The sequence below is a fragment of the Trematomus bernacchii genome, unplaced genomic scaffold (assembly GCF_902827165.1).
Source record: "Trematomus bernacchii unplaced genomic scaffold, fTreBer1.1, whole genome shotgun sequence".
Lineage (NCBI taxonomy): Eukaryota > Metazoa > Chordata > Actinopteri > Perciformes > Nototheniidae > Trematomus > Trematomus bernacchii.
The window spans coordinates 6,268,777-6,296,003 of record NW_022987567.1 but is presented as its reverse complement, the minus strand read 5'-3'; the positions used below and the strand labels follow the sequence as shown (position 1 = coordinate 6,296,003).

General features: G+C 40.1%; 1 protein-coding gene across 4 annotated transcripts; it reads right to left on the bottom strand.

Moving 5' to 3' along the window:
• Positions 1-1,362: 1,362 nt before the first annotated feature.
• On the bottom strand, positions 1,363-27,227 carry slc38a9 (solute carrier family 38 member 9). Of its 4 annotated transcripts, XM_034126007.1 has the most exons (16): positions 27,060-27,175; positions 26,872-26,971; positions 22,711-22,857; positions 21,338-21,467; positions 19,965-20,083; positions 19,801-19,864; positions 18,498-18,591; positions 13,775-13,945; positions 12,762-12,821; positions 11,100-11,306; positions 10,332-10,439; positions 9,348-9,454; positions 7,781-7,894; positions 6,234-6,382; positions 4,525-4,614; positions 1,363-2,496 (listed from the first exon to the last, which is right to left on the bottom strand). In XM_034126007.1, exons 3-16 carry the CDS (start codon positions 22,809-22,811, stop codon positions 2,331-2,333), a joined length of 1,680 nt encoding a protein of 559 aa, XP_033981898.1. In that variant the 5' UTR covers positions 22,812-22,857; positions 26,872-26,971; positions 27,060-27,175; the 3' UTR covers positions 1,363-2,330. The 4 variants fall into 4 exon arrangements, with proteins under 4 accessions (XP_033981898.1, XP_033981901.1, XP_033981897.1 ...); XM_034126010.1 differs by lacking the exon at positions 26,872-26,971 and having other exon boundaries at positions 27,163-27,227; XM_034126006.1 differs by having other exon boundaries at positions 26,872-27,175.

The window sequence follows — 27,227 nt, the reverse complement described above, 5'->3', positions numbered from 1 at the left end:
TTCAGGTGTATATCAGTATGTAGTGTCTCTACTTTAAAGAGTCCTCTCCTGCTGATGTTCAGGTGTATATCAGTATGTAGTGTCTCTACTTTAAAGAGTCCTCTCCTGCTGATGGTCAGGTGTATATCAGTATGTAGTGTCTCTACTTTAAAGAGTCCTCTCCTGCTGATGTTCAGGTGTATATCAGTATGTAGTGTCTCTACTTTAAAGAGTCCTCTCCTGCTGATGTTCAGCTGTATATCAGTAGTGTCTCTACTTTAAAGAGTCCTCTCCTGCTGATGTTCAGGTGTATATCAGTATGTAGTGTCTCTACTTTAAAGAGTCCTCTCCTGCTGATGTTCAGGTGTATATCAGTATGTAGTGTCTCTACTTTAAAGAGTCCTCTCCTGCTGATGTTCAGGTGTATATCAGTATGTAGTGTCTCTACTTTAAAGAGTCCTCTCCTGCTGATGTTCAGGTGTATATCAGTATGTAGTGTCTCTACTTTAAAGAGTCCTCTCCTGCTGATGTTCAGGTGTATATCAGTATGCAGTGTCTCTACTTTAAAGAGTCCTCTCCTGCTGATGTTCAGGTGTATATCAGTATGTAGTGTCTCTACTTTAAAGAGTCCTCTCCTGCTGCTGATCAGGTGTATATCAGTATGTAGTGTCTCTACTTTAAAGAGTCCTCTCCTGCTGATGTTCAGGTGTATATCAGTATGTAGTGTCTCTACTTTAAAGAGTCCTCTCCTGCTGATGTTCAGGTGTATATCAGTATGTAGTGTCTCTACTTTAAAGAGTCCTCTCCTGCTGATGTTCAGGTGTATATCAGTATGTAGTGTCTCTACTTTAAAGAGTCCTCTCCTGCTGATGTTCAGGTGTATATCAGTATGTAGTGTCTCTACTTTAAAGAGTCCTCTCCTGCTGATGTTCGGTGTATATCAGTATGTAGTGTCTCTACTTTAAAGAGTCCTCTCCTGCTGATGTTCAGGTGTATATCAGTATGTAGTGTCTCTACTTTAAAGAGTCCTCTCCTGCTGATGTTCAGGTGTATATCAGTATGTAGTGTCTCTACTTTAAAGAGTCCTCTCCTGCTGATGTTCAGGTGTATATCAGTATGTAGTGTCTCTACTTTAAAGAGTCCTCTGCTGCTGATGTTCAGGTGTATATCAGTATGTCGTGTCTCTACTTTAAAGAGTCCTCTCCTGCTGATGTTCAGGTGTATATCAGCATAGGCGTTGTTGTGATTGGTCAACAGCTAAGAGATGTCCCGCCCCTTAGCCTGTCACGTACAATGTGTTGATGTACATGTGTCTCTTCTCCTTTGTACTGCAACTATCTCCAATAGGATCACACGGTTAAAAGCACAACAGGAAGCAGGAGCTACAGTTCTCACAGACTGATGGTTTATTTAAAACGCACATATTCCCTTTGTCTATCCTATCATTAGTAACATACAACACATTAGATGCAGTATCTAGAAAAGAGGGATCATGTAAACATATCAAACACATAAATCAACACTGCTCATAACAATTAAAAGATTGTGCCAAACGTTTCTTGAAAAACAAAAATACATCCGCACAACATGGCTGTCCTTAAAACATAAAAACAGTGAGAGAATTCCCCAAAGTGAGTCATGCAGACACAACTCCACAGTATATGATCAGAATATCCGGCGGTTAATCCACTTTTGTAACAAATTAGACCCTGCAGTAACACATTTGTGAAAGCAGCATCACACTTTAAGCTGATATGATGGAGCATTTCCACATCCAGCAGACAGAGAGCAACATGAGGATTCCTTTGGAGCAATGTCTCTGTCCATCCGATTGGTAGAAGTCCAACACTCTCTTGGTTTCAGCTCTAAATGTGTCTGAGTAGTGTACAGTGGTGTTTCACAGGTCAAAACAACACTATGAGAGGTGTGGTAGTGTTTTTTATTACATGTACAGCACTTTGGCTCGACCAAAAATCGCTTTTAAATGTGCTTTATAAATAAAACCTGATTTGATTTGATTTGATTTGAAACAAAAGAGCTGCAGGTTGGAATAATCATGAAGGAAACGATCAAAAAACGGTAATTGTGAGAGGAAATACAAAGATAATCAAACCAAGACATAGGTTTAAAGTCCCTTAAAACATAAAGCCTTTTTAAATCACAACAGTAAGTGTGATGTTACATTTTATACCACAGAAACAGATATTAAATCTACGGCTGCTGAGGTTCATCCGGTCATTATTTAGCCATTAAATAAGTGGAATAGTAAGCACCGTGTGTGGTTTAGCACTCCATTTATCTACATCCTTATTTCATATATCCCTTCATGGTGCTTCTAAATGCTTCAGTGTTCACATGAGGAACTGACCCAGCAGGTTGGCCAAGCCCAGCAGGATGAGGAAGCTGTGGAAGAGCGCTGAGGGCCAGCGGAGCAGCCCCTGCCTCTTCAGGGAGATCATGTGGACCAATGAGGGGAAGACGAACACTAACGCCAGGCCGCATGTTGCTCCAGAGAACCTGCAGGGGGCGACAGAGAGCAGCATCACAACAGGTCGATGAGTGAGGTTTACTCAGTGGTGGGAAGTACATTTACTCAAGTACTATCCTTAATTGCAATTTGGAGGTACTTGTATTTCTATTTTATGCTACTTTATATTATATCATTACATTTTGAAAGGGAAATAATGTAATTTGACTGCACTACATTTGACTTTTTAACAAAATGCATCTCTAAAAATTCAACTTTTTAAGTCACAAAATAGTAAAATTATTAACATATTTTACTTTGTCTACAACAGTAAAATGCTACTTATTATGTAGAAATGTCACATGTATAAATATAATTATAATTGTATACACACATCTCAACGAGTACTTTTACTTTTTAAACTTTAAGAACATGTTGCTGATACTCCTTGGGATCCTTGGTTTAAAGTATTCAGATACTTTACTTGAGTAAAACTACTAATACCACACTGTACAAAAACTCAATTTCAAGTTAAAGTACTGCAACAAGAATGGTACATACAGTAAGTAAAAGTATTTAAAGGTCTCATGTCATGGCCACTTCTACTGATCATAATTCCATTGTTGAGGTCTACTACAATGAGACCGCGGAGCCCCCCCTCCCTATGAGCCCAGTGGCCGTCTGCGAGACAGCGAGACCCAGCCCAAACACACACACACACCGACTCACAGCCTCGCCGCGTCCCGCCGTCTCAGGGAGGAGACATCGGCGGAGCTGCAGCTGAGAAAAGATTGAGTGTGTGTGTGTGAGGAAGTCGTAACGTAACGGGTCCATTTGGGTATGGGCACGTCACTGTACCCAGGAAGAAAACAATGGAAAAAGAGAAATCTCCAACGAGGCGTTCTGGGGCAGCACAGACAGGTCTTTTCTGTGTTAGAGTTTTACTCGCTACAGGGTGTACTTTGAGGGTTTGTGACTCTGCAGACCGTTTACATGTATAAAAAGCTACATAACACACAAGGGGACGGGTAATAACCGGAAAAGCATGACATGGGACCTTTAAGTACAATTAGGAAAATGTTCTTAAGAGTAAACGTACTCATTGCAGAAAAAACGCAATAAATAACGGCTAGTACAATAAATTAAGGATTAATACCACCCACAACTCAGAGAGTAATTGATGGGTACATTTTGCAAAAACATTTATTTATCTTATTATTTTTGTGGGCATTATTGCCTTTTGATTGACGGCAGAGATGACATGAAACGTACGAGAAAGAGAGAGATGGTAAATGAAACATACAAGACAACTTGCGGCGGCCACCATTAATCCCTAAGCTGAAGAAATCATAACGGAGAAACAGACTCATATGAGCTCCAAATGCTGTACGTGGACATGGCGTTTCATTTAAAGTGTGTTTCCTAAGTAGTGTTTTACGACTTGATTACAGAAGATCTTGTGCTCCCCTACGATGACACACTGACTCTTTGTGTTGGACAGGAGAGGATGAAAAGATTTTGTAGAAACTGAAGATTTAAGTGGGAGAATCTTCCAAAACGTTGGCAGCCAGAATATACGGTCTTTTGAAGTGACATTTATGGACCTTACCGGTATCTGTAATGGTGATGACAGATAATGTACCTTATAAAAAACATGTTGTGGCTCTAGGAGAACTTAGTAGTCGCATTGTGGGTAATAAGGATCCAGTATTTGTACAACTTGGCTCATACTAGGTCATAAAAGTGAGAGTGAAATGCTGGACTTCTTCAAGGTTAAGCTAGGTTTTATACATTTGGCTACATCTATCTACACACAATATAACGGTCACATCTGTTCAGTTAGACAATTCCAGGAGTCATCATCAGGTTTATGATGAACTTAATACTGTTTTCACACCACATTGAAATGTAATTAGGACTTTTACACATAGTTCTGTCCATGTTATGTTATCTTATGTCTTTTGTAGACACAGTTTTGCAATTATAAATATTTAGAACATCAAAACAATTGACTTATTACATTTGATTTATTAGTAATTGTTGTGCAGTGAGTATGAATAGGGATGGTTCAAACATACCTGATGATGGATCCAATATTGGTATAAAACCTGGCCATCAGGACGCCGGCTCCAACTATTAAAATGTTCAGCGCCAGAACGTGGAAGAAGCTGCAGGAAGATGAAGAAACATTAGATGTGTTGCATTATAATTTCAACCCTCATTCAGAGGTCCAACACTCAGCAGGTTATGGAAGTCTAATTTCACCTTTTTAAGACTTTTTTGTTGATTTTTGAGTGTCTCTGTTTCCTTAAAGTGGACCTATCATGCTATATTATAATAATATAGTGTAGGACCATACCTATATAAGGCATATTTATACTTTTTTTTTCTTTCAAAATACCAAACAGATCATGCATTTTAGCCATGCCTCATTTTGCTCAATTTGGACTTTTTTACCCCTGTTTGTGCAAGGGCTGATTCAGTGAGAACAGCACCATCTACAGGCCTGGCATATGTACTAAAGCGTCTCCAGCGCTTTCGAACGGCAATGGCCGTGACTGTCTCCTCCTGATTGGTGGAGTTGGCCCAATAGCCGTAGTGCCACCGTCCTGACGTCAGGACAGTGTTCAAATCTGGATCAGTTTTTATCAGATCCGTTGCAGCCCCTTTTTTAGAGATTTGGGTATGGAGGAAAATAGAGAGGGTTGTGTTTTCTGACACTTGGTGAGTTCCCTGGAACACCGGGGACACATATTCATGTAGAAAAGATGTACAAAAGTGCATTTTGCATGATAGGTCCCCTTTAAAGGTGGGGTAGGTAATTTTGGAGAAACCAGCTCGAGTGCGCTAGAATTTGAAAATACACAAACGGAAAAAATCTGCCACTTCCTTACAGAGCCCCTCCTCCAACACACACAAACGCGCACATGACCAATGAGGGCACGAGATAAGTTTGTGCACAGATGGAAGGCTGACAGGCAGGTAGGCCATCCAGTTATTTTAGCCTGGCCGGCTCAGATGATTGGTCGTGCTTTTTACAGTACTACGGCTTCCACAGATGACATATTATATATATATATTCATTGCTATCGGGATGTTAAGAGCATTCCATGGAATATAACAAAAAGTGTTTCTGAAATAAATTACCTACCCCACCTTTAATTGATTTTATTTTATCTTAACACTGAACATTTCCCTGCTGTGGGACCGTAAAGGATCTGTGATGGACTCGGAGGATTCAGTCATGCATTGGGACCCAGAATGAAAATAATATAATATACTTAAGTAACAGTTTGGCCATTAAGACAGAATGTTCAGGTACGTAATGTTTAGGAAACTTTTAAAAGCTTATTAGAATAGAATATATCTGTATTGTCATCATACAAAGTACAACGACATTTCTTTGGCAACTCTCACTGCAGTCAAAAAATAGACACAAATAAATAAATGGTGGTAAAAGCAGAGGTAGTAGCGATGACAGTGCAATGAGATACAATTAAATGTCAATGTGCATATTTACACTTACAGTCTAAAGATGTTAAATGTACAAAACTGTATTCATGTAGTGAATTTCTAACTGTGTGTTCATAAAGGGTTATAGTAACCAAAGGATGCAGGTAAAATAGCCATTAATATTTCTAAATAGTAGTGGTCTTTGAGGGGCGGAGGTGTGTTTATGAATGTTCACAGTTGTTTTAATGTGCTCTGATAATGTGCTTATCGTCATCAGTCTGCTGAGCTTCCACAGAAATAACGAGAGGTGTAATGTGATGTCCTTCAGTGGTACCTGGGGTAATGGTTTCCAAAGATCTGGCCCATCACCTGGACCCGCACCAGGTAGCCCAGCAGGGGGTAGACTGTGATCATCTGGAACAGCAGGAAGCTCCGCGCCACAAACACCATCACATCGCTGGTGGGGAAGTTATCCAGGAAGTTCTGCAGGAGACAAGAGACAAAGCTGCAGTCACAGTAACCACAATGTGACTTTAAAGAAATATCTCTTACTGTTGTTTCCCTATCCCAAAATCTGCTGCCTCATACAGAAATGTTTGAGGGGGGGGTCTTATGAGGGCACTTGTTTTAACTAGGTGGAGTTCAACAATTGGCTCTAACTCTCCGATGAATATCTCCTGCGTCCAAAAACAGCAAAGACAAACCACGTAACATAAAATGCATTATTCCACTCAGGAAAAGTTATTTCTGTCAGTCTTCATTTTCTGTTAAAGGTCCCATGTCATGGCCATTTCTACTGATCATAATTCCATTGTTGAGGTCTACTAAAATAAATGTATATTGTGCAATTTTCCAAACTCACATTGGTTTCTCATACAGCATCTCTGTATAGTATGTGTATTCACTCTCTGTCCTAAACGGCTTGTTGGAGCTCCTGCCCCCCCCCCCCCCCCCCTGTGAGCCCAGTGGCCGTCTGCGAGACAGCGAGACACAGCGAAACCCAGCCCGAAACACACACACACCCGCAGCCTGGCTGGGAGTTTGTGTGTGTGCCCAGGCTGAGTTCCGCGGTGTCTCGCTGTCTCGCCGACCCCACACCAGTGAGCCAGCTCACAGTGTCCCGCTCCTCGCAGCAGCGAGCCTCGCAACGTCCCGCCGAGTGTGTGTGTGTGAGGAAGTCCGCGGATTGGTCCAAACGTAACGGCTCCGCGGACGTTACGTCACTATACCCGAAATACGTCACTATACCCAAGAAGTAAACAATGGAAAAAGAGAAATCTCCAACGAGGCGTTCTGGGGCAGCATAGACAGGTCTTTCCTGTGTTAGAGTTTTACTCGCTACAGGGTGTACTTTGAGGGTTTGTGACTCTGCAGACCGTTTACATGCAGAAAAACCTTCATAACACAAGGGGACGGGTAATAACCGGAAAAGCATGACATGGGACCTAAAGCTGCACAGCAATGGAACTCAATCACATCCACAATCAGAGACCAGACTACATTCAGTTGATTCAAATCCCAATTTAAAACCTGGTTAGTGAGGAGGCAGCTCTGAAACACTGACGCAATCTTCTGCTCCTTACAACCCACTGCCTGGGTTTTAACATGTTCTTTTTTGTTTAGCTTTATTTGATTTGTTTTATTAACATTTCCAGTAATGTATGTTGCATGTTTTTATTTGATTCTATTTACTTGTTTAAAATGAAATTTGTCTTTAGGTTGATTTACAACATCTGTCTAGGGACTACAGATGAAAAATAGCCTCTTGGCCAACTGGCACATTTACAGACATGTTGATTCATGTGCACTGTCCCTGTTCAATTCAATGAATAAACAAATATAAAAAGGAAAACTATATATAAGTCAGTGTAAAAATCTCACTGGTTCGATGCAGTCTTTGGAGAGAGGAGGTGAGGGGAAAGCAGCGAAGATCAGCACGCCCACATACAGGTAGGTGATCCCGACTAGAAGATAGGCCACGGACAGGTCCCGCACCTGAAACAGAAAACACAAATCACATCAGACTCAGTAACTCTTTACATCAGGGGTGTCCAAACTGTTTTCTCCGAGGGCCACACACAGAAAAACATACTAAGGGCTGGGCCGCTCACTGGAGGTATATCGCCTCATAAGTTCAGTTATAAGTTAGCAAAATCAATCAACTGTAGGTACATGATGCTTGTGAGTGTTGGCAGCTCATCCCTTAAAACAGAAGCCTCAGATTGATTATAATAAGAGGAAACAGGAAGTGTATACGTCTAGCTGGTTATGTAAATAAGTTATTGGGATTTTTTCTTATCAACTAAGATTTGTTAGAAAATGTTTCCAACTTTAATTGACTGGATTTATTTGAAAAGTGGTTTTATTAACACATGAATACAGTGTGATATATTTTTACATATATATTTAAGAAGTACAATATAAGACAAGCACAAGTTTCATTTGTGGGCCGTATTCCATTATACTTTTTGAATTTGCTGAGGGCCGATTCAAAATGGCCCCCAGGCCGTAGTTTGGACACCACTGCTTTACACACTGGGGGGTGTTAGGCTCCAGAGCCACTATTTCAAGCATACTACGTCATCGAGTCCCGCCGAAGTACTGTTCCAATGTCCAGGATACTTGGAATTCTACCGAGCCCGGCGTACTTCGTTTGGAGAAATTTCTAGGCTGCACATGTGTAGACTCCGCGGTCTTAAAATCCCCACAATGCTTTGCGCACGGACCAATTTCACAAAATCTGTGGCGGAAAATGTAAGGCGGGGCTTCTCATATGACGCACACCTGCACACTTGCTCGCCTGTTCCACTCTTCGTTTTCCAAATGCCAGGAAGTATTCTTGCCTCGCTTCTGAAGCAAGTGACTCGGAAGACATGTGCTACCAAGCAAGCGTACTCGACACTGAGAAACACCCTGGGTATTTCTCAATGACGCTTCCTTGGTAAGACAAGTCCCTCCGAGTCAAGTCCCTCCGAGTCAGGTCCTTCCTAGCCTCAGAAAACGAAGAATGGTGGAACAAGCTAACAGGTGTGCGTCATATGCGAGGCCCTGCCTTAAATGGAGCGTGATTTCCACCAAAGATTTGGGAAATTGGTCCGTGCGCAAAGCATTGTGGGGATTTTAAGACCACGGAGTCTACACATGTGCAGCCTCGAAATTTCCCGCAACGAAGGACACCGGCCTCGGTAGAATTCCAAGGATCCTGGACATTGGAACAGTCCTTCGGCGGGACTCGATGACGTAGCATCCTTGAAAAAGTGGCTCTGGAGCAGCCTTCCTGGACATTGAGAAACACCCACTGAGCTACATATACCACTGTGGGACTGACTTCCTGTTTCTGAATGGGACATTAAGGCACTGACAAAGTCTCACACAATGACTCAGGACCCAAAGTGTGAGACTGAGCTGTGTTTCCTGAAGTCAGCAGAGATGACAGTGTAATGCTCACATTGTTCTCCTGGTGCTTGTTGCTCTTCATCAACGTGATGATGCAGTTGTGAATGAAGAAGGCCAGCGTGAGGACGCCCGTGAACTGAGGGAAAAGCGTCCTGAACTCTAAAAGAACCGAGAAAAAGTTAAACATTTGTCGCTGTAAAGAAACAAGGAAGCAGGGAGATCGAGAGTCTAGATAAGAAGGGTTCATCAGATCGGGAGCATGACTGGTTTTCTAATGTAATGCTGTGTCTATCTGACTTTCACATGTGTTTAAAGGTTGCTAGAGGAAGTCACATGTACATGGTCAGTGGGAAAGAGTATCTTTTTATCAAATACAAATCAACTTTATAGACATAGCCCTTTTCACACAAACCAATAACAAATTCTTCCCCGCCCCTTCCCAGGTAATACATAAACTAAGTAAGACATGACTACAGTAGGAACTCAGGTCTCACACACAGGTAAGAGATATGCTTATGATATTTAAAAGACACTCTAACATTAGCTGTTATAATATATTTTGCAAATGTATTTTTCATTGTGAAAAGGGTTCATCTAGTTATAGCTAACCCAATCATTGCTGAGAACGGTTGTTACTCTACGTGATGGATAAAAACACAGAAGTCAATAAACACAGGACTGAAAGAAACTACAGTAGAATGATAAAAAAATGCCTCAATGTGGGTCTTTTTTGTAACTTTATGACTAATGAAAAGCCAGATTTAGAAGACTTGAGGTTCAAGGAAACAGCTAGGTTTAATATCCTATCAAGGGACAACAAATAAAACTCATTATATCAGAATACATGGCATCAGGGAGACTCATAGTGGAGCTGTCTGTTTGGAAGAGGTGGCAAAAACACTTACAACCAATTACACCAAGAGATAAAGAAATGTACTATATTGTATATCATGGTATACATTTTATACAATATAGTAAAACATCTATGGAACGGTTTACACTCCTGGACGTGAACCACAGACAGACGGATATTTACCTGGCAGGTAGAACTGGGTGTAGTCGAACCAGTGGAACTGCAGGTGGAAACCGAGGCGGACGGCTTTAATGGTGACCAGCGAAATCAGGTACACCACTGAAATCGTTCCTGGAGAAAATGGAAAGAAAAACATTACATTACAGATTTTATTTCGGCTTTTTTAAACTGTAGTATGTGCTCATTGTCCTACTGCCCAGAGTATGCTTAATGAAATGCACCTTTTCCTATAAATAAAAGCAGAGGACACGTGTAATATCTGTGCTTCTTCTTATTCTGTTGCTGCCTTGACACCTGAATTTCCGTACAAGGATTATTATCTTATATCACTTGGTGTCTCCTTTTGTAAAGGGTTACACTGTTCAGTATCACTACATACTATTTATTTGCATTGGTTTTGATAATTGATGTAATCCAAAAGTCATATAATAATAAGCTTTATGTGTATAGCTCCTTTTATACAAGAATTGCAGTCTGAAGCGCTTCACAGTAGACCGTTAACATCTCTTGAAACACTCACAGAAAATTGATATAACATAGAAAACAGTACACACGTCCATTTAGAAGAGACTGTTATTTTTGTATTTACGCCTCTTAATGTGTGTATTTGAATGTATGTGTCTATGTTTGATTATGTATGTGTTTATATATATAAGTGGGTGTACAGGTGTGTATGCATGTACTGTATATACATTGTCTGATTGTGAGAAACAGCACCTCCCTGTCTGCATCTCACACACAGAGGATTGATAATAACGTTGCCTCTCTTACCCAGGAAGGTGAACCTGGCGAAGAAGGACGCCGAGCGGAAGCAGAGCAGCGGCAGCAGCAGGATGATGAGGTAGAGCGGGATGGTGTTCGTCTTGCTCCACCAGTGTTCAAAGGTAGAGGCTGAAGTATCGTTTCCACTGGCGCTGAGGAAGAGGGTGCTGACGGTGTGGTTCCCCTCATGGTTAGTGTTGGGGAACGGACAGATGACTGGTGGGAAGAACATCAACAGAGCATTACTATTTGGAAAGTCGGGTTATTAACTTTAGCGTGTTTTTCTACTTGAGAGTCGACAACGAACACACACATGTTTTATGTAGAAGAATGCACATTTCGAAATGTTCTTAGTGAAGTGAAAAGATTGAAGTGATGTCTTTACTAACAAAGCATTAACAGATATGGCATTTCTGGTGCTGGTTTCCACGGAAAATGAACAGGTAAAAAAGGAGACGACATGATGGTTAAGATAAAAAAACTAGAAAGGAAGTTTGAGACAATTGGAGATATCTTAATTTATTAGTTTTCTGATGCATCCTTATATGCTTAGAATTCAATGTTAAAGTCAAAGCAGACCAAAACTGTAAGAAGTCTCTAAAATCTACTTAAAGGTCCCATGTCATGGCCATTTCTACTGATCATAATTCCATTGTTGAGGTCTACTAGAACAGATTTACATTGTTCAATGTTCCAAACTCACATTGGTTTCTCATACAGCATCTCTGTATAGTATGTGTATTCACTCTCTGTCCTAAACGCCTTGTTGGAGCTCCTGCCCCCCCCTCCCTGTGAGCCCACTCTGTTCTGATGAGTCCACCACCGTTACAGCGGAACATCAGTGATTATGTGTTACAATGGCGTTTGTTAGCAGCCAGGAAATGACACCAGTAATGACAAACAGATGAGAATGCTGCGTGGGGTCTGGGTGCCGTGTTGGCGGGACGTTGCGCGGCTCGCTGCTGGAGCGGACAGTGTGAGCTGGGTTACTGGTGTCGTTTCCTGGTTGCTGCGTGGGGTCTGCGAGACAGCGAGACAACGCGAAACTCAGCCTGAACTCAGCCTGAGCACACATACACACACACACACACACACACACACACACACTCGTAGCCTGGCTGTGAGTTTGTGTGCTCAGGCTGAGTTCAGGCTGAGAAATCCGCGGAGCTGCGGCGGAGAAAAGATAAGGCTGCGTGAGTGAGTGAGTGAGTGAGTGAGTGAGTGAGTGAGTGAGTGAGTGAGTGAGTGTGTGTGTGTGTGTGTGTGTGTGTGTGAGGAAGTCCGCGGACCAATCTGCGTAGCCGTTACGTCACTTAGCCCCTTACGTCACTATGACCCAGGAAGTAAAAAATGGAAAAAGAGAAATGTCCAACGAGGCGTTCTGGGGCAGCATAGACAGGTATTTTCTGTGTTAGAGTTTTACTCACTACAGGGTGTAACTTTGAGGGTTTGTGACTCTGCAGACCGTTTACATGCAGAAAAACCTTCATAACACACAAGGGGACGGGTAATAACCGGAAAAGCATGACATGGGACCTTTAAAGTTTTGAAGACAATACTTGATATCCTTTGTCGAAAGTCATGCATTTAGGACTAAATTCTCTCAATTTAACTTCTTCTGAAACGATAATCTACCATAAAGTAATTAGTCGAGTGTCGTTAGTGACTTACCTCTATCCGAGCCGTTGGTCCCAAACTCTGAATCGGACATGTTGACATTGTGAGAGTAGTCTGCAGACAGGAGAAGAAACTGATCAAAACAAAGACTCTTTTTGCACATTTGATTGGGACGAACACTGATAATCAGGCCAGGGGAGTAACACAAAGAAAGAAAAAAAGTAACTTTATTCCTTTACAGTTACATAAAAAACAAAAGATGAAATAAGATTACTAGTAACAATTTTTAAATGAGGATAACTAGCAGGATTACAAAGTTACAATACATTTTAAAATACAGATTATAGTTAGACATACTGCCTGATTATCGGCCCAGCCTTTAAAGGTGGGGTAGGTAATTTTGGAGAAACCAGCTCGAGTGCGCTAGATTTTGAAAATACACAGCCGGAAGAAATCTGCCACTTCCTTACAGAGCCCCTCCTCCAACACACACGAACGCGCACATGACCAATGAGGGCACGAGATAAGTTTGTGCACAGATGGAAGGCTGACAGGCAGGTAGGCCATCCAGTTATTTTAGCCGGGCCGGCTCAGATGATTGGTCGTGCTTTTTACAGTACCACGGCTTCCACAGATGATATTTTTTTATGGATTTCTTGTCAAAGCACTTAAGATATTCATTGCTATCGGGATGTTAAGAGCATTCCATGGAATATAACAAAAAGTGTATCTCGAGCCGGTTTCTCAAACTTACCTACCCTACCTTTAATTTAAGAGTTTTGAGACTAAATATCTTCCCCTCGTAGGCTACTTTGTTCTGTTGTCTTGTCTTACATAAAACCCCCCCTCACAACCTACTTAAACTCTGAATTCATAAAGCCCTAAATGACACGCTAATTGACTCATTGTTGAACACAAGGTGAGGCCGTCACACAGCAGCCATGTTTCAAAATGTCAGCTCATTTGAAGACACACGCAGCCAGGTACTGATAGAATAAGCAAAGTAACAGTAAAACAGAATTATGAAATACCCTTTTTTCTGGTATAATAGGAGTGTTGTGACTTACTGTAGATGAACTGTCCGCTGTTGTAGAGGAAATTGGACATGAGGACCCAGTAGACCACCATGGCTCCTATGAGGGACACCATGGAGAAAACCAAACTGGACCACTGGCCAAACTTTCCAAAGTAATATCTACAGACGTCCGGGAACTCCCAGTCCGACGTGTCTATGTAGGCTGCAAACAACACAAAGAGAGGTATTCTCTTTGACTAGATCTTTGTTAAAACAGTATATTTTAGCGTTCTTCACGCTCATGCATTTTTCATGAGTCCCAGTATTTAGCTTGACATCAGGGGTGTCAAACTCAAGGCCCGGGGGCCAAATCTGGCCCGCAAATTCATTTTATGTGGCCTGCAAGAGCTTGCAAAGAATATAATACGTTTATTATACGGTTAGATGCCGCTTTACAGAAGTACGTTGCCCATAAACTACATGTCCCACAATGCATCTCGTTTTGTGACATGCGCACTGAAGAGACTTGCAATTATTTGCACTGGACTTCTGCTTTCAGACGTAGTTGGTAGTTAATTACGCAAGTTATTATCCTATCCGATAATAATCCAATTCAGAGGCAATAATATAATATAATACATTATTTTATATATATATATATATATTATATATTTATATATGTATATTTATATAGTTACAACCGGCCCTTTGAGTGCAACCATAATGCTAATGTGGCCCGCGATGAAATTGAGTTTGACACCCCTGCTTTACATGTAGCCTTTTGGGCCCAATTCCAAACCAACCCCTACATCCTCTCCCTCCACCTCCAATTCGCGTGGAGGGTCCGCCATATTAAGTGCCGTTCCAAACCAAGAAGTGGAGAGAATAAGTTATTAAACCCTCCAACAGGAAGTCTGCTTTAACCTGCTGCACTACCTGACCATGTGCAATGCTTTTTGAGTCCAGGTGTGTACAAATAGTTCCATGCAAACACTTGCTGGTAAACTGCACAAAATAAAATACATTTGAAATATTGGTAAACACACCTTGAAGATGTGATTAGTCTATTATTGATAACTGTGCAGGTGTGCATTTGCTATAAACTCACTTGCTAATGTACAGAAACTGTTAGAAAAACATTTTTAAAAGCCACTAAATATTATTTTTCTTAATTATTATTCCTTATTATTTGTTGCTATATAGATGCTGATTCACAACGAAGGTTACGAAATGTTAAGACAGTTTCAGTTTCTGCCGGAGAGAGGTAATATTGTACCCCCTACTTACATCTTAAAAGGAATCAAAGACAATTGAATAATTTGTTAACCTCTTGCTGCGTCCTTGTGGATGAAAGGATTCAGTAGTTAAAGCTTTTACAAGACCAAACTGACACTATAAGTAAGCAATTAGTTGATTACTGTAGGAGCCATTTATGTTCAATGTTGGCTAATCATGCAATATTATTTTTGGACACTTGGTGGCGGTGATTAGCTACACACGGGTTTTTAAACGGTGTCACATGTGACCGGAAAGGTAGAGAGAGCACACAGCTCTTACAAAATGATAATTGGAAATATGTTTTGTACAGTTACTTCAATAAACCTCTAACTAAACTGCATCTGTCGAACAATCACTCTCACAAATACCAGTAATCTAAATACCATATGGACACACACATTGCCATAACAAGTGCATCAATAAGTGTTCTATGATATCGTCAAGCCTCTCTGCTGAGAACACGGACATTTAGTACAGAAAACATTGCTTTATGAATGTTACTCCAGATCACACTTGTTATGAGTGCACTCATAACAAGTGTGATCTGGTGTGTGTGTGTGTGTGTGTGTGTGTGTGTGTGTATGACTCGGTCAATGTCGGTGTGCATGCTGCTGCTGTGAGGTGTGACAGGCTGGCAAGAACATGCTACATTTTGAACCCAAATACCTGTACTTTCTACTTCTTACATTTTGAACCCAAATACCTGTACTTTCTACTTCTTACATTTTGAACACAAATACCTGTACTTTCTACTTCTTACATGTTGAACACAAATACCTGTACTTTCTACTTCTTACATTTCTAACACAAATACCTGTACTTTCTACTTCTCACATTTCTAACACAAATACCTGTACTTTCTACTACTTACATTTTGAACACAAATACCTGTACTTTCTACTTCTTACATTTTGAACACAAATACCTGTACTTTCTACTTCTTACATTTTGAACACAAATACCTGTACTTTCTACTTCTTACATTTTGAACACAAATACCTGTACTTTCTACTTCTTACATTTCTAACACAAATACCTGTACTTTCTACTTCTTACACTTTGAACACAAATACCTGTACTTTCTACTTCTTACATGTTGAACCCAAATACCTGTACTTTCTACTTCTTACATGTTGAACCCAAATACCTGTACTTTCTACTTCTTACATGTTGAACACAAATACCTGTACTTTCTACTTCTTACATGTTGAACTCAAATGCCTGTCCTTTCTACTTCTTACATGTTGAACCCAAATACCTGTACTTTCTACTTCTTACATGTTGAACCCAAATACCTGTACTTTCTACTTCTTACATGTTGAACACAAATACCTGTACTTTCTACTTCTTACATTTCCCAAACAGGCTGGTTCCTTTAGTTTGAATGTGTGTTTGGTGGCGTGATCATTATTATTTAGAGTCATTGCGTGCCTATTGATTTGAACACGATCCGTGTATCCATCATTTCCTGGTCTTCTCTAAAGAAGAGGGACCAATGAAAACGTTGTCATGTTGCCGTTGTTCAGCATGGAAACATTCATTAGCTAACAATGACATTATTGTTCTATTAATATAAAGGGGGGTCAGGTACTCTTTAAAACAGCTGCTAGTTATGGGTACTTTTTACTGAAGTACATTTCAAAGCCCTCTAAACTTCTTTACTCAAGTCAAAGTAAAGTCAATACTTCTACTTTTACCAGAGTATTTTTAAACACGAGTATCTGTACTTCTACTTGAGTAAAGAATGTGTGTACTTTAGCTATCTCTGATGCTGAGTACACACTCTACCAGATAAGAGTCAACACTTTTATAAAGGATACACACAAGGGTTTTTGTAAAGGGTGTTGGGGACAAAATGGAGGCATACACCTTTCCTACAAACACTACAAATAATCAGCTGAAACTTCTCACAATGTCTAACTCTCACACTTTTGGCATAAGAAGACACACACCTCTCTGACTTTGTCCAACACACTCATTTCACCCCAAAAAAAATTCACGCTGAATGTGAGAAAGCCACAGAGCTTCTCCTCGATAGAACATAAGCTATGGAGTAAATACGTACAATAATCCAATAACAAACACTACAACAACAACGTGCTGGTGCTTGGAGACAATATTGACTTTACTTGGAAGAGTTGGCGGACTATACACTGGGGCTAAGACCCTGCGGAGGAGGGGGAGGCGGAGGACCTGGTTTCGATCCGACCAGGGGACCCTTTACACCACATGTGTCAAACTCAAGGCCCGGGGGCCAAATCAGGCCCTTGGTGGATTTAATTTCGGCCCGCAGGATAATTTCTAATTACTATTAGATCTGGCCCGCCGGTATATTGCACGCACACCTTCACTCAATCCTGAGGGTCTCCTCAGCTCAGAGCCTGACCCCAAACATTGATGAACTTGCACCCAAGATGAGATGCCAAGTATCTGGCTTGAACTAGCATCACAGAGCAGCACACTGAGTTTACATGGATGTTTCCTTCTGCACTTTGTTTCTTGAGACAACAGGGCATGTTTGGTTTGTTCTTTGAGGGAAATAGTTTTGTTGAAGCTGTTGTTGGCCTGTGGAAAAATGTAATCATAAGAAATGACTCTGGAAAAGCTGCAGATAGAGCCATAAGAAATGAATGCAACTGATTATTTAATGTTTAATGTTGTTTTTATAGGCAATCATTTAAAGGGGACCTATCATGCAAAATGCACTTTTGTACGTCTTTTATACATGAATACGTGTCCCCGGTGTTCCAGGGAACTCACCAAGTGTCAGAAAACACAACCCTCTCTATTTTCCTCCATACCCAAATCTCTAAAAAAGGGGCTGCAACGGATCTGATAAAAACTGATCCAGATTTGAACACTTTCCTGACGTCAGGACGTTGGCGCTACGGCTATTGGGCCAACTCCACCAATCAGGAGGAGACAGCCACGGCCGTTCGAAAGCGCTGGAGACGCTGTAGTACATATGCCAGGCCTGTAGATGGTGCTGTTCTCACTGAATCTGCCCTTGCAAAAACAGAGCTAAACATTTTCAAATTGAGCAAAATGAGGCATGGCTAAAATGCATGATCTGTTTGGTATTTTGAAAAAAAAAAAGTATAAATATGCCTTATATAGGTATGGTCCTACACTATATTATTCAAATATAGCATGATAGGTCCACTTTAAGCTTTGTTAGTTCCAGGTTTAATATGTGCAATAAGTTCATTTCAATAAGTTTTGCAATAAACATTGAACCAGTCCGGCCCTCGACTAGTACCCATTTTTTAATTTTGGCCCACTGTGTATTTGAGTTTGACACCCCTGCTTTACACCATTTAAATATTTGTTTTTAAAAAGGACTTTACATTGGCTGTAGTGTATTCCCAGTACAGCTTTTCTGATTTCATGTTCTAGAGAAATGCAAGTGTCTCAAAGGAAAAACATTATAATAATAAAGAGATATATTTTAGACTCTAATGGACAATTTATTAAAAGACTTGAGTAGAATAACTTACGTATATTTTTTGGTGATTTGAGGACGATGTAACAGCAGTAGAGCATCAGCAGGCCGGTGAGGATGAGGATGATGATCCCCAGAGTGAAACCAGCCTGAAAGATACAACAGATAGTAAATGGTAAATGTGCTGAATTTATATAGCTTTCCAGTCCTTATGACCCCTCAAAGCCCTTTTACATATAGTCAGCAGTCACCCATTTACATGCATTCTTACAGAGGCAGAGGGTTGCGATTCCCAAATACTCTAAGTGGTTAGGGATGAAACAAAACGATTAAATAAACCAGGGGAAAAGAACGAGTGATTTGAACAACCAAAAGATAGATTGATAACTCAAACACAATAAGGCTTCTACATTCATATTCTATTTAATATTGAATAATCCATTCTTGCACAATAATATCCTGCGTTATATTTGTTACTGGAAATGTGTATTTCCACATGTATATATATTTTTTTATATTCTTTAACTTTTTTATGCTATTTTATTTCTATTTCTGAAATATTTTGGACTGTTTATTTCTCTAATGTACAATGCCTTGTCTTTTTATGCTGCTGCAACGCAAACATTTCCCAATTTGGGATCAATAAAGTACTAATCTATCTATCTATCTATCTATCTATCTACCTGTCTACCTGTCTACCTGTCTACCTGTCTACCTGTCTACCTGTCTACCTGTCTACCTATCTGTCTATCCGTCCGTCTGTCCTCTGTCCGTCTATCTACCTACCTACCTACCTACCTATCTACCTGTCTACCTGTCTACCTATCTGTCTATCCGTCCGTCTGTCTGTCTGTCCTCTGTCCGTCTATCTACCTACCTATCTACCCGTCTACCTGTCTATCTACCTACCTGTCTATCTACCTGTCTACCTGTCTACCTGTCTATCTATCTACCTACCTATCTACCTATCTATCTACCTATCTACCTGTCTACCTGTCTATCTACCTACCCGTCTATCTACCTGTCTATCTACCTACCTGTCTATCTATCTATCTATCTATCTACCTATCTACCTACCTACCTGTCTATCTACCTGTCTACCTGTCTATCTACCTACCTATCTATCTTAACAGCCGCTTCAGAAGGCAAACTAATACAACTTTTTAAAAACAGAACGTGGAAATATAACAACAAAAATAAGCACAACTTGTTAATGGGGCACTCCTAAGTATCTTGCCAAGAACAAGGTACTTCACATATCCAGATTTAGGTGAATTCAAAGAGCACATCCTGCAGAATAACTAAGGTCAATACGCAGCACGTCATGTTTAAGGAGTATGTGGAGTAAAGCGATTCACCTGCTTTATACCCCAAGGTATGCTGAGTATAGATGTGCCCATCATTGTGTTCCATATAGCAAATCTGCAAAGGAGAGATGAAAGCAAGGTCAGAATGAAAGCAGTCGGAGTATGAAGAGCACGTTTAGCTCAGGGTGATGGACTGTTCAGCTGACAGGGCTTACATGGTGATGAAACTGGGGTTTTTAGAGGAGTGGTCGCTGCCTGTCACCTTGAAAGCTGTCCCCAGTGGGCTGTAGATGTAGATCTCCTCTGTGTGTGGGATCACATGGTCTGGAGGACTCTGAAGGGGAAAGAAAACACAGGCACACATGGCAGTTATTTTAAAGGTCACCTATCATGCTATTTTTAGGCAATAGCATAGGTCTCAGATATATAAAAAAACATGTCTATGAAGTGTTTTGCTCAAAATACCAAACAGATCACCCATTCTAGCCATGCCTCATATCCCTCTATTTCACTTCCTGTTTCAAAAGTGCTGATTAAAAAATAATTTCCAAGTCAAAAAAATTCACAGTTTGTCGTAAAACTGTTGAAATATAAGACTATGAAAAATACGCAACTAGAAAGACTACACATCCCAGAATCCCGGTCCCGCATGCTGGCTCTTAGGAACCGACTAACTCCCCTTGTGTGTATGTACAGCTCTCAACATGCCCAGACTTGGAGTGATTTTCACCTCTTTTAATACTTTCCGCCTCATTCTGAAAGAAAGAAGTGAAATGTGCCAACGTGACGGCCGTCTTGGTGTGTGGTGCGAGACGGGAGATGTAGTTCATTGAGCGGTTTCACACAAACAAAAGTGCCACTTCACAGTTTTAAGACACATTTGTATTTTTTTGACTTGTAAAATTATCTTTTAAATTGACAAACATCATATGTGTAATTCGTGGCTCAATTAAAAAAGAATCAAAAGAAAAGCTTTCTCTCCCCATTGACTTCAATACATACTTTTTCAGAAATAAGGTCCCATGGAGAGGGACTTCGCCTCTCTATAATGTTGACATCATGCCATACATGTCAATGTATTGAGTTGCAGAGATAGCTACCGAAATGAGCATGCTAACTGATTAGTCCCGTCCTGTCATGACATACCACTTGTCCCGCTAAAGTCTGTGACGTTATTTGGGCCCAAACATACTTTGTTCCACATTGGGAAAAAGATGTCCGCAAATCGATTGGGGGCAGGGCTCGAGTAAAACACTTGGCGGATGCACTTTGGCCCCAGATTTGTTGTACTGGGTAGTCAGGCCAATGAGCAACTTTCAGAGGAATGAAAGGGGCCCTGCTTGTATCCAATTCTCTCTATACATCCATGATCATGATAAGTGGTCCCTGGCCATGACAACTACGGTTAAGGTTAGTTTATTTGTACAGCACATTTTAAGACAGAGGCAATTAAAAGTGCTTCACGTAGGCATTTAACACATAATAATTTTAAAAAAAATTAAAAAAATGTTTCAGGCAGTTTGTTCCAGGCTTGTGGCGCCTAAAAGCTAAAAGCTAAAAACTAGTGATTAGCAGTGATGTGACTTACTAGCAGTCTGTCAGAGGAGGCGGTCAGCCGGCTGTAATAATGCACTCTGCTGTTGAGGATGGCCGCCTCAGCAGAGACCCTCTCCTGCGGGACGTCACCCACGATGTTCCTGGGCTCCACGTAGAAAGGCCTAAAAAAGTAGAGGAAAATAATGTCAATTAAGGAATTCAGTTTTTCATAGTCCACTAAATCAAACATGCCAAGGACTCTTTCAAACCAGCTGTAGGAGCCAAAGTGCTGAGTTAGCCTGTGTTTATAGTTTTATTATTCCCATTATTTGTTTACACCACACACACTGGTAGTTAGTAGTTTCAGGTATGTCCTAGAAAGCTAGTTGGTCACTGTGAAATAGCTAACTGGATTAAAACTCACACACAGTACTAATTAACTCAGGTGGTGCAGGACACACACATTCAACTTCTCAGTATTTGCTCATGAGCATTCCAGGTTATAAGGACATGTTATCATCTAACACACACTGCATGCTCAGGGTCATGGGGTCACACACACACACACACACACACACACACACACACACACACACACACACACACACACACACACACACACACACACACACACACACACACACACACACACACACACACACACACACACACACACACACACACACACACACACACACACACACACACACACACACACACACACACACACACACACACACACACACACACACACACACACACACACACACACACACACACACACACACACACACACACACACACACACACACACACACACACACACACACACACACACACACACACACACACACACACACACACACACACACACACACACCTCTATTTGATTTAATGCCACATACACCATCACTACAGCACCAAATGTGGATTAATCCGCCACTGAAAGTAGTCCCCAACACACACTTATATTACATTTTTGTACAATTCGGATGCATTTCCCTGTCACCTGTTATTTTCACTATGCACAATTGTATCATCATACCATCAATCTAAATCTATTTTTTTTATACGCCTATCCTATGCTATTTTAACTGCAATTCTTTTATGAAAGGTGCTATACAAACAAAGCTTATTTTATTATTATTATTATTATATTATATTTGGACAGTGACATGCTTTTGTTGATAGATAGACAAACACTTTACAAGCTCAAAAGACCATTTTTGTGACAGATTCTTGCCCAAAAATCCTGTATGAAATATAACCCAGTGTCTGTTGACTGGTATTAAAGTTGTCATTATAGCTCTCAGTCTGCACCCCCTCTTTCGTATTGAACATGACCCTCAGTGTGTGTCTGCATTATTCTGTCACGCAGGCGCAGTGCTGGTGATATTGTGATATTGATCGGTGTCGTGTTTCTACCTTTTAGCCCTGTAGTCCAGGGAGTCCGTGGAGCCTCTCTGGGAATAGCTCTCTGCTGTCTGCTGCTCGGAGCTCAGCAGAGGCCTGCAGTCTTCCTCCATGATGCCTCAGACGTTCAGCTACAGCCTCCCAACGCTCATCACCTGACTGGGAGGAAGCATGTTGTAAAAAAATAATCAGTAACTGGCACACAGCAACCGTAAAACATGCATTATTTATGTAGAACAGTCGGTAAGTGCACGAGCATGAAGTCCAGTTTTGTGCACTGTCAGGGTTCTTTTTTGTAATGTTGTTGTGCACGGTGCAATCACAGTGAAGGAATTATTTTCTACTTGCTGTGTGAAGCCGTTGTATATTTGTGGTGTTTTTTTTATTGTTTATTTTGAATTTTCTGTGCATTTAACTCCATGCATTAAAGACAGTCATCCTATTTCTTCTCAGATAGACTACGTACGTTGACCTGACTGTAGTATAAAAACTGAAAACATTGCTTAGCGTAGCCCATAAGACAGTATACATCTTCAAAACTGCATACAATTATATTTCGTTTGTATTCATCTACATACAGTAGCATCTTACCCAATGAAGCCTAGACATATTTTATTATTCTTTCTTTATCATTTCACTTACAACTGTTATGTTCACACTGCATCAAAGTTATACAAATACAAAAATACTTCAAAGATGTATATGTAGTGTTTTGTAATCCCCACTTCGACTTGCTGTATGTCAGACCACAAATGGCGCGGCACCTCTATTTCAGGGATGACATTTTTTTTTAAAAAGCATTTTGGACTGCCAATTATGTTCCACTTATATCGCCAAAAGAGTCACACGTAAAGCCGAAAGATGAAAATCCCGTTTGCTTTTGTTATACCTATATATGTAGTACTATCGGTGCAAAAGAAACTGTCAAATGTCAGGTCATTTTGCCCACCCCTAGCCCCCTGATGCTCTGTGTCTTTGAGCAGTAAACCACTGGGAGATCTGTTTTTGGAAGAACTAAATCAAAACCTAATATCACTTGATTTTAAGTTTTGATTTGAAATTGTGACACCCTGCTCAGGACCCGAGGCATCACAGTGTTCAGTGTTTGGGTGAGGGGTTCTCAAGATAAACCACACCCAACAATACAACAGGAAAATCACTCAGACTGTTGAAAAGCAGGCATCGTTTTTGAGCATTTTCTAAAATTGCCACAACAAAGCTGACCTTACTGCCGTTGCATTCTAGCTAGTAATCACTTTGCCTGGGTATATAATTCACGCTATGTAAAATAAAGATATTGTAATTGTTGAAGTTTCTTTAACACTATATTCTGAAGCAGAGTGATTCAGATGTTTCCTTTAAATCAGGTGTGAAGATGGTTTATTTTACACATTAGATAGGAGGACCTCTAGTGGCGCTGCAGTGATCTCGACAGGAAACACACTAACTGGTTTCAGAGTTCTTTAGGTTCACACAAAGGAGCTTTAAGAGACCAAATGGTTCTGATCCAGACTCCAGGACCCCCCCTCTTCCTCTTCCTCAACCTTAAACTGAAGCTCAGTGAGTCAAAGAGCCACTGCCCCCTGATGCTTGTCATGTTCTTACTTATTGTTCATGTATAATATAAAGATTTGATATTATGATACTAGATATTGTCTTTTCCTGGTTTTAAGGCAGCATTACAGTGACGTCATCATCATTCCCTGAACTTACTAGACTGTTAAAGCTGATGTTTGATATGCCTTTGTCATTAAATCCACATTACTGATAAATATGTATCATGTCATTGTGAAAGTATTTAGTAAACGCACCAAATTATACAATATTGTGTCAAAATGACATTGAGGTATTTGGTTAATTACTGTTGTATTTTCATCTTGAAATGAAGTTTACATTTTACACTATTTAAAATGTTAATAGTCTTGAGATGTTGATCAGGTGAACAACATGTCAGCATAGAGGCTTTACTGTACGGTATTTACTGTATGGTTATTATTTGTAAGCATTCTTCCTATAAAAATAAAAATATATTTAGTATAAAATAGGTTATTTTTATTTATTTTTTAGCTTTTAAGGTTCTTTGTATATTTTTATTTCTATTTGCTGTAAATACCTGTCTTTTTAATTATTTTTTTATTTTTTTAAATACTTATTTTTATTATCTTTACATTTTTTAACTTATTTTCTTAGATTGTTTATGTTTGCTCCACCAGACACCAGTGTGTGTAAACGTACCTGGCAATAAACTTGATTCTGAATCTGCAATTTTATTATTACACATTAAAAACAACAATTACATTGCTACTTGTTAACCATGCTGTACATATCTGTTATTTGTTTTCTAACTTATTGAGTTACTAATAATAACATATGCATTCTTAGTCATTCGTTATTTTTTAATATCCAAGTCCATTCTCCTCACTTTATCTGCTGTTGTGATAATGTACATCAAGGCTATTCAATTGGCGGCCCGCGGGCCAAATCCGGCCCCGGGGTGATATTTACTGGCCCTTTGAGTATAATGTTAAAAAGTAATCAATTTTTTTTTTTTAAGATTTTTTTTTTTTTTTTTTTTTGTGCCATAGTGCCTTTATTCCAGAGAGGGTGTTACATTGAGAGATAGAGGGGTAGACAATGCCTGCAAACTTCGACGGGCTCGGGTTTCGAACCCACCTACTATACTGTAGTGACAACTCCTGTCATTGATTGCATCTCTGCGTGAATGATTAGATCATTTCTCCTAAATGAAATCAAATGAAACATGTAGGCCTACTGAGTTCTGAACTTGCCATTTAGATCTATAAAGGCCTTGGGGCTATGTTGTTTGATTGAATTAAACACAATATATGCACTCCACGATGCTGTTGTAGTATTTACTGTATCTGAAGCTCTTAAATATGATTGCTCATATTTCAAGCCATCTTTTTCCCGGCCCCTTGCTTTGGATCATTTTCATCAACCGGCCCCCATTCCAAACTAATTGAATAGCCCTGATGTACATTTCCCAGTTACGGGACGAATAAAGCATTTCTGATACTGATTGTTAAAGGTTTATTTTATGAAAAGTGAAAAGTGCTACACAAATAAAGCTTTATACAACAAAAAACTTCTACTTTAGTGATATGTCCATGTTAGAAACCACAGTGTGTTATCTGCAGCAGAGGAAGCATGTAGCAGCTGAGTAATTCGCTGACAGGACAAATAGCTCTTCCTGCCAACATGCTACAGATAACATCACGTGACACACACACACAACATCACGTGACACACACACAGAGCTGGGAGATACACAGGGTTTGTTCAAACACTGGCTCTACTTTACATACTATAATACTGTTGTGCTAGTGGAGGAATTGTACTGAGTAACCAAGTATCTACTATCTATCTACTCAAGTACTGTACTGTCTGTACTTAAATACAGTTTTGAGGTACTTGAGTATTTCCATTTAATGCTACTTTGTGCTTTGACTCCACTACATGTATGTAATAGCTTTAGTTACTTTACAGATGTGGATGAATGATGTGAAATATAATCAAGTGTTAAATCAGACTTTAGTTCCACCTGGAGTAAATTCACAAGCTACCCTGCAGTATACAAAGTCATTCAAACTAGCTGCACCTTTACCAGCTTTGAGAACACTTTAATGATCAATCATTATAAAACATATCATATTTATTATTCTGAAATGGACCAATCTGCACAATGACTACTTTTACTGTCGCTACTTTAACTATATTTTGATGATAATACTTTTCTACTTTTACTTGAGTAACATTTTGAATGCAGGTCTTTTACTGTAACAGAGTATTCCTACACTCTGGTACTTCTACTTTTACTCAAGTACAAGATCTGAGTACTTCTACTTTTACTCAAGATCTGAGTACTTCTACTTTTACTCAAGATCTGAGTACTTCTCCCAGCTCTGTGTGAAACTGAGACGTAAAACAGGAAATACTAAAGTAAGAAACAGCTGAGTCTACAAATCTCTTCTCTTCCCGGATGTCTACTTTCTGTTCCCTCTGTTCCCATATATCTTAAGTAGGTGAACATTAGCTCACTTATCCAGGTAGAAACACACACACATGCTAGCTAAGCCTTGACATTAATAGCTCACACACTGTCATTATATCTTAGCATAGTTAGCAATATATATATATATGCAGAATTCGTACCAAAGTGTGCAGTGAAGCTCCTATTGTCTTCAGCTCATCTCAGGTATGCTGTGTCAGCAAATGTCACAGCCAGCAAGTTGCAATAACGTCACTAAAAATACTAAAAAGCACCAGACGTAAACACACAGTGGATGCTAAAGGACTCTTCCCAGATAAATACAGTAGAGACAATGTGAATAGCAGCTTACTGTTACTGGATACAGTCCGAGTGGTAGTAAAATAAGGATATACGTTTTAAAAATAAGTATATTCGCCCTGTTGAGATAGGAGCTGAGCGTCTGGTTGTTATACCTGCTTCTTCTTCTTCGGCTTCTGCTTTTCTTGGCTTTGCATTTCCTCTTCTTCTGAGGTTTCAC

Bases quoted from the DNA above. Each gene is read 5' to 3' on its own strand.
- slc38a9 (XM_034126010.1), bottom strand. From the start codon at position 22,811: ATGGAGGAAGACTGCAGGCCTCTGCTGAGCTCCGAGCAGCAGACAGCA. The intron at 21,468-22,710 runs GTAGAAACACGA...CTACTTTTTTAG, and splicing joins CTGGACTACAGGGCTAAAAG to GCCTTTCTACGTGGAGCCCA. The intron at 19,865-19,964 runs GTAAGCCCTGTC...TCTCCTTTGCAG, and splicing joins AACCCCAGTTTCATCACCAT to ATTTGCTATATGGAACACAA.